This window comes from Trichoplusia ni, chromosome 7 (assembly GCF_003590095.1).
Source record: "Trichoplusia ni isolate ovarian cell line Hi5 chromosome 7, tn1, whole genome shotgun sequence".
In the NCBI taxonomy this organism is placed as follows: domain Eukaryota; kingdom Metazoa; phylum Arthropoda; class Insecta; order Lepidoptera; family Noctuidae; genus Trichoplusia; species Trichoplusia ni.
Window position 1 is genome coordinate 15,565,079 of NC_039484.1, and position 12,886 is coordinate 15,577,964.

General features: G+C 35.1%; 1 protein-coding gene across 4 annotated transcripts in view; it reads right to left on the reverse strand.

The window, feature by feature from the left end:
* Nucleotides 1-12,886, reverse strand: part of LOC113496208 (neprilysin-2) — a 38,649-nt gene that overhangs the window by 15,163 nt on the left and 10,600 nt on the right. For all 4 annotated transcript variants that reach the window (XM_026875370.1, XM_026875372.1, XM_026875371.1 and 1 more), the window contains exon 3: nucleotides 4,482-4,615. In XM_026875370.1, coding sequence (XP_026731171.1) covers nucleotides 4,482-4,615 — 134 coding nt within the window. The remainder of the gene's footprint in view (nucleotides 1-4,481; nucleotides 4,616-12,886) is intronic.

Here is a 12,886-nt window from a genome sequence, read left to right on the forward strand (position 1 = left end):
CTTGAACGAGCGGCGCCCTTGGTGTTTGTCAGATATTGCGCTACGCTATCCGGATGTCTATGATCCGGTCGGGTAGCAGATTATTAAAATTGAGGTGCATCCACGTGCTTATTAAATAAGTCTTTTATTACGCTCACGATTGAAGAACTAAGGTAGTAAAGAAACTCGCTTTTACTGAAACTATTAAACTTCTAAATTTAAAACGTACCTAAATGATTTCTTTTTTAACTGATTGAACAAATACTTTAGCAAAACCGGGTGAAAATGGAATTAACCAACTACCACAAAAATGTGAAATATGATTCTGCAAGTATCAAAAATATTGATAACCAGAGAACCTTTGATTATTATCAGAAGCGGTAAATTCACAGATTTAATTACTTATACCAATTACAAGGAAATCAAAGATGTTTTACGGTATTGTTGTTGCGATGACTACGATAAATTACACACTTCTACATACAGCTATGTAATTGTATGGTGCGAGTCCATAAGAAATATAAGGCTGGTTTCATACCCGCAGAGGCCGGTCATAAAGATTAAAATACCGGTCACTCGAAACGCGCTAGAATATAGTTTTCATGTAATCGACGGGAATGTTGGTCTAGTGGTTTGAGGCCCTGACAGCTATACTGGAAGTCGTGAGTTCGATTTCCTCCCGGGACAAATTGTGTGATGAGCACGATCAGCTTTTCTGTGTCTGGAGAAGTTTATCTATGATATGTATGTATTTAGAAATATATGCGTAATTTTATCAGTAGGTACTCATAGTAAAAACTTTGCTAAGTCTGAGATTACATGGCGTTATGCGAAAGTTGTAAAAAAATGCGGTATGTTTCGTTCGTAAATGGTCCCGAGAACCCTATAGCCGGTTCTGCTTATCATGGTTTCACAACACTGCGGGTGCTACTTGGTCTCCCGGCGGTAAAGATTTTTTCTCTTCGGTTGATGTTTTACTATGAAACATGTTCCATTTGTCAGCGTTTTATTGTCGTACTTTAACTGAGATGATTCATGCCTATTTCGAATTATGTAGTTAAGTTAGGTTTGCTGCATTATATATTTAATTTATTTTTATTATTCCGTGAAGTAGAGATGCTTGTATGATCATTTACAAGTAAGTGAAATGATTTAAAAGTTATTGAGAGTATTATTGTTTAAACAAATTGAATTGTCATTGAGTAATTAAATTTAATTAGAATTGTGTTTATAAATGATACATATATGGCCAACCCCTCCTAAGTGAGATTAAATTAATATCATCGAAAAGGATAATCATTTTTTGACTCATACTTTCATATATTACTATGCAAGCTAGCTACTGAAAGACCGATGTGATACGTCCTTTACATTCGGTTTCGTTTATATGAGACCTCATGATTTTGAATTCCTTGTGCACTAAAAATGTTTGCAATAATAGAATCTGTCTGTAGCAAGATAAAAGTTTATTGCTGCAGTCAGCCAGTAAAAAAATCGATCGATATTTAATTTTGTCATTACACTTTTGTTAACCTTGCCGAGTTGAGCCAATTCGGTGTGAAAACTGACCTTTGTATTGTAATGTTATTATAATAATAGAGTGTAATGTCCAAAGACACGAGTGCGTGCACCGGAGCGTTGCCGAGCTTTCGACACGTAACGTGATCTGACGTTTCGAAATTCTCACCAGTTCTTACAGAATTTTTCAACGTTTTCTTGCGAAAATGTTACATTTTTAGTTACTTGTACAGGCTTTGTAAACTCTAGAATGATTTCTAAAGTTTCCGCTAGATAAATCTTGCGCAGTGATGTGCAAATTCGATCACGTAGTCGCCCTGGCCGCTTCCTGAATGTTTCCGGGTCGCGTCTCACATGCGAGGCGCGTAAAATATCAAAGTCGTAATCACACGTGTGATACATTCTACATAATTAAAACATTGTGTTCTGAACCGTTGTCGTGCTACCCCTGTGTTCACCCGACGCCTAAGCTTCTCATAAGTTCCCCGCGCTCCTGCTGACAGCCATGTCGTTTTAATATTCACCGGCGCTTTCAATCTTCAGGCGTTGTTTACCTTATTATAAACTCAACTATTTTAATTTGAACTTGAGTTTACTTATACACCTCGATCGGTTTATGATAGAGTATAGTTCTACGTCGATATCGATCTTACTGAAGTTTGTGTTATCAAATTGCTATTTTGTTACTTTAAAATATTTATTTTACATATAAGAATAAGAATTTATGAATACCTTTTATTGAAATTTTAGTAGTGTAGTATTTTGTCTTGTGTCAATTTTTTGATAACGTTATTATACCATTCCTGCTCAAATAGCAAACTAGGTACTCCGTATATATTCTAAAATGATTCAAAACCTTTCCACACTACTTATAAGGATATAAAATACAGCACCGCTAGCGCGTGGAAGCGACTCGAGAAGCGGCAAGGCTGTTCCGTTCCATCGAATGCCGGAAATTTGAGTGATAAGCTCGAGAAATAACGCGGAAAGTTCCATCAACAAATAAGGGAAAATAAATAACTATCCATGTGGGTTATTGTTTTCTGTGAGTACGTAAAACTGCGCAGCAATAATGAAACGTAAAGCGGGTCTATTTTACTGTTTATACCCCTTTATGGTCATGTTTAAATCCTTTGAATACTAAACGTAATTGGCATGTAGGTAACCTTGATAGGTTGAGAATTACACGATAACCTTTAGAAGGAATTGACCCATGGAAGGAAAAAATACGAAAGAGCAAGTTTGTGGAAAAGCAATTTTTATCGAAGCCCATGAGCCTAATTGCTTAATCCTTCCTTTACTAGTAATTTACTCTATCAAATAAATACGATTTCCAAAAAGATGTCAAGGATAAAACGAGGCTTTGATCGTCAAAGACCTCAAAATTTTCAATCAGCTTAGCTCAATAGCTTTCTATAGCATAAAAATCCAAACGAAGCCAAATAACAGTTTGAAACTCCCAAAAATCTCGAAGAGGTTTATAATGTTTTAAATGTATAGCTATAAACTATACCGGCAGTGGCTTCAAAGAAGGTCCTATAGGTACGTTCACTGGTGTAAATAGAATTGTAAGGGAGGAAAACCAGTTAGCAAAAACTACATTGGAACGAGATATCGAGTTCCAATTATGTTCGGTTTGTTGTAGTTTGAAATGCGTTTGGATTACACTATTTGCCAAGTTCACTGTAAGCAGAACGTAGCGCAGGGATAAAAAATCTTCTTTCTTCTTTTTTTTACATATAAAAATGAATTGCTGTGCGTTTTTCCTGTTAAAACTCAAGAACGGCTGAACCGATTTGGCTAATTTAACTCTTGAAATATTAGTAGAAGACCAGGGAAGGTTTAAATGGTGAGAAAGTACGGAAAAATTTCGGCACAGACAAAAAAAAGAACTGTTAAATAAGGAAAATACCGCGGGAAACAACTAGTTAAGAATAAAAATAATTAGATTGAAACCAGAGAACAGTTACAGAGTGTTCCTATCACAAGGAAAAAGTAATGAACGTCTTAGTATTTGAAGACCTCGTTCGCAGTAAGGCCAAATATGTTTGCACGACCTTACGTCAATTGTACCTGTGACCAGTAAAATGAAACAAAGGCGAATCGCTCGTAACAATTTCTCTAATTAAATATTCTATAGGCATCTCGAGAATTGCGAGTGTTTCAATTTATTTAGTTAGCCCACCGGTGTTGCTTCACGCGCTCAATTTCAAGTTTAACCAAACAATACGAATCTTTGGACTTGTATTTACAATTACCATAATTATCGTCTGTTATTAGTTGTTGCGGATTTTTATTCATATTAGGTATCGTTTGGCTGTTAGAGGTTTTTGTTTAGTTTTTAAAAATATTATGATTCTATTTCGGTAAAAACCTATTCCAGTTGTGTTGTGTATTCCGCTTCAAATTTATTTCCGACAATCGCTACGGTCATCGTCCTTTGAAAACTATATTTTAGTGCAGCAAAAAATATGGACAATAGAGGGATTTTTGATAACTTGGGTATTTTGGCTTATTTACTACCAGGTTTATTTAACTATACCATGCCGAATATGGTGATCATGACGTTGGCTATTGTCTACAACAATGAGACATTTAAGGTAGGTACAGACAACCTCTGATCAGGGTCAAGAACGATGCTAGCCGGATGTATGTTACAAAAATAGACAATTTTCATTGTATCTTATACACATTTTTGATAAGAAATTATAATTATCTAAGCCAAGTGACACAGTTTATGTTCTCGACAAAGTTTTATGGGAAACGATGATTTGATTCACAACTTAACTTTCTTTTAAGCTGGTTTCCAAACTGTCTGGACAGACCGCTATAGGTTTCTGAACCGGTAACACACGTGAAAGGCTAGAACATCGTTTACAAACATGCTGAAATAGTAGTACACGCTGGTACACATCATGGTACTCTATCTTAACATACATAGGTCTATGTCACTTGGCTCGAGGTACCCTTTTAGAAGTTCTTACCATTGATGTCAGCTGATCGCACCAAGAGGGACGCGATGAAGGCGGCAAGGAAGGCGATGGCCAGCACTGAGACCACGCCGACCGCCAATATCAGCCTCTTCTCAATCTTCGTCCGCTGACCCCAGCAGGACGGTCTGCAACAAATTTTGAAACTTGAAAAAAAATCTTAACTTACAATGGTAAAAAATTATTTGAATCTTTGAAGAACAAGCTTGGGTCGGCGATAAAGGTCAGACTGCCGAGAGATAGAGAATGAAGGAATAAAAATGTGCAAAACTGTTCGATATTTAAGGTATCTAATGATACGGTGAAAGATAAGTAAAATTATGAAGTTTTCATATCACTGATTGTATAAAAGCAATTTTGTGAATGTGTATCATCGAAGTGATCGTGATTGAAATCTTGCAAATGACACGTTGCATTTAGTACAGGTTCCAATAATTATTATAATAACTTTGGACACGGATTCATAATTATTTATTTAATAACTATTTAATAACGTTCCACGCGTTCCAGTTGAGTCCGGAACTATAGACTGGTTTCGGGATCGCCTGATACATGTGAGTAAACACTTTTAAAATAAATAATTCATTATTAATTTAACTTGAAGCAAAACATGACAAAAGTTATTACTGATTACCTCCTCGTATTCTATTAGTCGCAGATGTTAACAGATTCTTAGAAACAATATGGAAATTACTGTCAAGTCAACACAAAACAAATTAAACTTCAACCCATCTAATCACTTGACACAATGGTTTTAGATATATTTGTTTTAATATTCATAACGATTTACTAACATATTAAGAATGGGTGTTCTTGTTATTACATTAAGAATTTAAACATTTCTGACTATTCTTGAAATTAACTACTATTCTGAAAATATAAACCATTGTTTTTACGAGCGTTGACTCGGGTTGTATAAGTCAGGTTTGCGTCTTGAATTCTATAATAGATCTAAGCATAAATGAGAAATTTAGAGAGACAAAGGTTAAAACATGCCAATCCCATCTCACATCGATACAGTAGTTCATATTTCCGATTGCATTAAGTAACCAAATGTAAGCTAGCTCGTGAGATTTAAAAAACAAATTTCGCGAAGCCCGGACACGGCATTAAACCAATAAATTGCAACCGTGTATAATCGTGAGATTGCCTATTTGCTGCGAATCTAACTGCAAACGATAGATAGGAAAATCACGTGCTAGCAATTTGTTGACGTAAAACAACAACATTTACTGGATGTATTGGAGTTTTTGCTTATTTACTTATTAGCTTTGTAACACGTAATTGGCCTAACAAATGGTAAAAAGGTAGCGTGCAGCCATCTGATGTCGTACGTTAGCGTGCCTGTAAGCTAATGGCAGATTAGGATTCAGTTAATGGGTACTGATTACAATGATGTCGCAGGTATACCAATTAAAGTTCCAGCTGCTTTTATACAACCTGTTCATAACGGAATTCTATAACTCTAAAGGCCTGTTTGCTTATTAACGTACCTAAGCGTAATTTAGATAGATTTTAGGCAGACGTGTACTTCAATTTCTTCGCCTATTACAATGTAATCGAGCTAGGCGAGAATCTCAAAAGATTCTATTACTTAAATTAACCAAAGTTATGTAAAAATGGAAATAAAAAAAATGAGTCTGGTTGTTCTTTGAGGGAGAAAATTGCCTCCAAATTTTCAATTTGTTTTGGTAACCCAATTTTCGTGTAACCGTAATTTTCCTTGGTGCTAAACGAAAAGAAGTCGCCCGGGATCCCTACTTGATCCTTTCTTGTGATCTTATGGGGATTTAAAGAAAACTCTTTTAAAGTCTTGTTTGTAAACCGGCTTAAATATTTAGGAGAAAAACGTCTTTCTGTAACAAGATTTGTTTTTTTTTTTTTTTAGTTGACCCTTTTGTATACCCCCCTACCTAATCGGACTAAAAAAAATGTCTATTCGAATTTAAATACAATATTTTTCTCAACAGAAATAGTTACAGTGCATTTACGGACTGGTTGTAAAAATATAACTCGTCTAATAAACTTTGCTCTTAGGTAGGCGCGGAATTAATTATAGCCTGTGTTTGCTACAGGAAAAAACTAGCTAGCTCACACAGACTTAAGTACACGGTGTTTATGAAAAGAAGTTGAATGCCTGCAGGTGCCACCCCTACTGACCTTTGGAAAAGTTCATTACACTTTGTCGGTAAGTTTCAAACGACACTCTAACGCCAGTCTTAGTTATTGCACCTTTAACCCGACTGCCTTAGAAGGGCTATGTTTTGAAAGGACATGTATATTTGTAACGCATTGTAGCGTAAACGGTAAGGGATGAAGGAGATCTTTTTAGAGTTGTATTATTTGTTAGTGACACAATTTTTTATAATGATTAGAATTATTTTTTAAAATAATCTACCATAATGACTTTTCTTTACGTAAATCGATACGAAAAAATATTGTTTTCAAGATGTTCACTTCTGTTAACTATAACCATAAGGCATAAATAAAATATAGGTAAATATTTTTTTTTTAAATGTGCGTTTTTTTGTTGTCACTTATTAGAAGAAACAATAGTTTAAAATAATTATTTTTTTTCCTAACTTTTAAACCTCGCGTCTGTTTCCACATTCACAGGATTACGGATATTTATGAAATATTAAGAAACTATTTCTCTTTGTACACACACGTTATGCACGTTAGATAATTTTAATATTACTTCCACCCAATTGTGTTTTGTACCTTTTGCCTGTCATCAAGCGAGTTTGACCCACTTCGCTACATTACAAAGTTGTTACCTTGGCGGCGACAATTATTCGGTGTTCGGAGGCAGTCAACTAGAAACTAAATGTTCCATATGAACAGACGAACAGACAAATAGACAATCAACACGAATACTTATCCGTTAATCATTGTCTTTTGTTTAAGTTATTTGAAAAATCATTGAAATCTTTATTTCAATGGCACAGGTTAAGCTTATTAGCTAAGACACTGGCTTAGAGAACAGTGCAGGATGTTTTAGTATGAGATTAAAGTTGGCTTTATATCAATCTAAATGGCACGGTCGTTTTTGTTTGGTTATTTAATAGACACTTGTTAAATCTAGTATGCATAGATGGTACTAGGATCATTACTTCTGACTGGTGAGCCTAAACTCAACATTAAACATTCTAATTCTATTACAGATACCGGAAAATTAGTAACATCTTTTTTGTGTGTACGTAAATTAATGGTCGTACAGGATGAACCGTATCTGGTAAATATTGAATGCAGAAAAGTATCAAAATCGGTCCGAAACATTTGTACAAGTATTGCAATAAAATCTAGAAGGAAGTGTACAGGTGCTAGAGTGACAGCGTACACACAATTGGGTCGCATTGTTACTAGAAACGAGTAGTGTGAGGTTGATTGTGAAACAAAGTTAGTCACGACCTTTCTATTATGTCACCGTATACCGACTGAATTTCCATTCGTCCCCGAAGGCCGCAAATATTTTAAATCACACACAAATAGACTTTAAAACAAAAGTAATAATCGCAGTTATATTGTAAAGGCGAAAGTTTGTGTGTGTGTGTGTTTATGTTTGTTACTTCTCAACGCAATAACTCCTGCCTCCTACCATCATCGCTTAAAGTGATATTATTAAAGATGTGGGAAAGAGATGCCACTCTACGCTGTGTTATTGTGTATCGCACACCTGCAATAATATTAATTTAAGGCAAAGCAAAAGGGCCAATGGACCTACTTTGATATTTGATAAGGAACAGAAATAACGCTAACATTATGGTCCTTTTGTAGCGGTAACGAAACTGCGGGCTAAAGTGAATATAAAATTCATTGGTTTATGAATTATTTACCACAAAGAAGTAACGACCAACACTTATAGATGCGGGCAAAACAATGTGCAGTGAGACCACAGAAAACACTTTATTATGACATACGTAACTCAATAGACATCAAACACGAAGAACAACCTTGACACTGGATATGAAAGAAACGAACTAATTGTGTCAACAAACAGACGTTTCCGTTAAGGAGAGCCCATAACGCGACACGGAAAAATATATTTGGATGTCATCCAACTGTTAGTGGGAAACAATTCGTGAACAATAAAATAGGGATTTTATAACCAGCTCCCGAATCGAAGACTTTTATGCGTAACGTTTATACGAACATTGTTTACAGATAGTTTAAATTTGTGGTCCTAAAACGTTGATACGCAGTCGCGAACGAAAACAAGCTTTTAATTTTACGAGTTCGATAGAGGAAACGTAAATTAACAGTTAAACCTTTAGACCTCGACAGCTGTTGACCGGTAGTTCTAGTTCATTAGCCAATAAAGAGAATAACAATTGACACTCGAATGCTATTGTAAACTTGGTATGACTTGTGTATGTAATACCGACGAACCTTTTTAGAGGTGCTATGTTCAATATGTCACTTCGTAATGTATGCGTGTGAACCAAACAACATGTTAATTTCCCGATTTATTTTATGGGTATTAGTTATAGTATAGCTGCAAGAACAAAGCCCACCTTAATGCAGTTGAATAGAAGTAACTTATGTGTTAATCTAAGTCTATTTAGCTACCTCAATACCAAATTTCAACGAAATCTCTAAGAAGCTTTAGAATAACAATGTAACAAACACACAAGCACATTTCCCATTTAATATGTTAGTGTGATTTCTAAATCACTTATTACAGTAAAAACTGAAATTTAGTCATTAAATAGAAAATGTCGGTAGTCTTTAAAAATAAGGTCATCTACTTCGCAGGGAAGAATTATTTATTGATGTTCTTGACATCATTATAAGTAAATAATATGCGTGTCGTGCTTTAACAATGAGCTGTATCTACCGTGACCATCGCTGTAATACCTCTGGCAACGGTTTTCACATATGCGAATGTTGCATATCCGTCTATTAAGATTTCCGATTGCCGCAAAACGACGAATCTTCCTCAGCTGAACAAACTCCATTGCGCAAAATGGAAAATACAACTAGGAATACAGAAATACCGTATTTAGCTCTATTATTTACACCAACTGTTGAACTGTTAGGATTATATAAATAATGAAAAGTATGCCAAGAATTCCAAAAGAATTTTTTACATAAATCACAGTTTCGATTGTTTCAAGAAATTCAAGTGTCACGACCATTATGGTTTATAGTTTGCAGGACTTTGTTCGTCATAACAATGGTCTTTCGATTTGCATAAAAACACGGACGGGCGTCGTCGACCTGAACGGTGTTTGGATAACATTAACACCATGAGTATTTTGGCACAGAAGTCACTGCCATATTTGGAAGTATTTTTTTGTTATCGTCCCATGTTTTTCACTGCCCAGGTAAATTGATTAAGTCCTGGCAAAAATCGTCTACAAATTTGGCAATTTGCCTGTCCCAAAACGATGTTTTCCAGGGAATTGACGGATTGTGAGAAAAGTGACATTGTAACAGAAAGCTGAAATGAAAAATAAGAACACTACACTTCTATAATTCGAGAGTTAGAACTTCATCTTAAAGTATCGTATGGATCGGCTTAGCGAAAGGGGAAGTCTGGTTCCAAGATCTCGGATTACTCCTAGCTGAGCCCCGATGCCGCCTTTTGCATAAAGTCACATTGGTATCCTCTTTCAAACATGTATGTCGCTTTACCTTTGCCTTGGCCAGACATTTTTCTAACGTCTTGTATTCAGTAGATTTCCTTCGCATATCATCCTTTTCATTAACTCACTCAAAGTAAAGACAATGAGTCTCATTAAGAGACTCAAAAATCTATCTTCAAATAAGGCATTTCCTACTTTAGCGACCTGTCTCAGTTATTCGTAGCGGTTTTCTCAAGCGTGTTTGTATATTCGTAATAAGAATATTCATTAATCTTATTCCGAAAGTATTACATGTCTCCCCACATTTCCAATCGTGTTCAAGCGCGGGAATTTTCATAAACAGTTGTAAGAGCTAAAAATGCTCAAACGGTTTGCTCGTCAGTGCGAAGGTACCGGACAATTCATAGCTCACGACTTTGTCATACTTAGATTCATTTGCGATACCTTTGTTTAGTTTCTTTGAATCAATACTTCACCACCGAACACTTCCACCGCGTGCTTTGTTTTATTGAAATGAACAAGCACTTTCATTGTTATGCTAGAGTATCTCACAATATTCCAATCAAAGGCTTAATTAACTCACTCAAAACACAACGCGGGCCCCTAAATACTGACAGAAATTGAAATATGGACGACACTTATTTGCATTTTGTAATGTAGCCTTCAGTAATTACTCACTTTGCTCGTTATGAGTAAACAAATGCTAGACTTATTAACTCTTAGATCAGAGTTCAAGTTCATTAGGAGTAAGAAAGAAAGACCTTCATAGATTAAAACACTGGTGATGAAACGTTTGATTCTAATCAGAAAAGATGAAGCAGGAATCTACTTTCTTCTGAATAATTGAAAATCTAACTTAGTGCGCAGACAAATGTTAGGTGCAGGTATGGATATATTTAAATATAAAGGGAAGCACTTCTTGTTACCCGTTTGTGAGAAAGGTAGACTGTAGTCTTCATATCGGCTGAAAGTTAACTGGACTCTCAATCAATATACGTTTATAATGGTAAGCACATTGTGCCGATTTGGTGTCTGGGCGAAAAAATGGTTATGCCTTTTATTGAGTTGTATACGGATTGATATATTATATGAGAAACCGTACAAATTGGCACACGATGGTACATATGAGTCTGCACTCTCTCACTCGTACTTTTATCTTACTTATTACCAAGTCAATTATTTGTATATATCGAATTATCAGCTTCCTAATTAAACCCTAACAAGAGAAATAGCAACAATAGGCGATATAAAATAACAACACTAATGTATTCTAATGTTCTATTGTATTTAAATATATAATAACCAGATCAATTTCCATAAACATATTAACATTTATATTTAAAGGCTTTTCATTAGACGTTTTAATATTCCTTCAAATTATTTGTTAAACTTACCTAATGCTATTCTTCAGTCAGATTAGAAAAGTTTGTTTATTTCCACTCCCATTGCTTTCAGTGTGGTTTTTAAAGCCTTTCCCGACACGTCTATCTATCGCAAAAATATTATTCAAATCGAAATTAATTTTCTTACAGTATCAAAATACACTTTCTCCGCTTAATTTCTTATCGTGAATACTACGTAATGAGAAATCCGCATTAAACGGGATAGACCGTTATATCGATAAGCGGTTTTTATCTTATAGACTTTATTTAAACATAATGCAACCAAACATTTTGCAAAAACTTTAATATTGCAATTACATTGTGCTTCTAAAAAATACATTGTTTCGTCGAGACGAGGTCAATGGTTTAACTTGAAACACCATTCCTACATGGATAAGGAAAATTGGGTTTTCCATGCAAAATGCCATAGCGCTGATCAATATGGGCAGACCAAATTATTGTTTTCGAGTGGTCGTTGTTGAGTTCTCGGAAAAAGTAATTTAAATCGATGCACCGAAGCGCTATCAAAATTATAGGGCCGCTTGGAAAGTTTGGGAAAAATTGAAAAAAATCTTTTTAGTCTGCTTTTTATCAGAGAATCGTATTTTAAATTCAATACTAACATGTCATGCGAAACAAAGCTATGAAGAACCGTTTACGATATATTTATGTTTTCATGCCTGGAGTGGACCTTGCTAATGAACTATTTGAATACTTGAACACAATTTAAGCTGTTTATTATCTCTTTAGTTTTTAAATAATCAGGTGTGAGTTCAGAACTACGTAACTAAATGCAATAATAATCAGAGGTTGTATTAATAACGACAAAATTATATAATGAAATAAATTGTGATTTTTTTACCGTGCTAATGCACCAATATATTACAAGTATTGTACGTGTAAAATCTAGCTGAATCCAGTACGTAAAAATGACCCTAGCTGATAACGATAATAGGCACACATCAATGGACCTGAATAGTCAAACCGCCAAATTCAGAATATTAAAAAAAAAATAGTCTATCATCAAGTGTATCTCAAAAATGAAGAATTAATTACTACCTCATAGTAATTGTCCGTAGGTGCGAGTGGGGAGAACGTCACGCGGCCTATCGCCTAACGCTGACCGCTTATTCTTGAAACACGGAGGCGGCAGCGCACCACAACTCATTGTTTATACTCATTTGTACTCAACAGGCTACCCGAGGCCTATTCTCTTCATTATTATTATATACTTAACTGAGATCGTCGTGTGTGAATATAAACACACGATTTAATGTTTTGCCGTTTCCATTACAATGCGATTGTCAGTACAACATTCAAATAATTGTAATTATTTATCACGATGTTAACCTCGTGTGTAATTTAACGCGTTTATTATTACAACAAAATCAGTACGTCGCAGTCGCCGAGAGCCGAGGAATAACAAAAA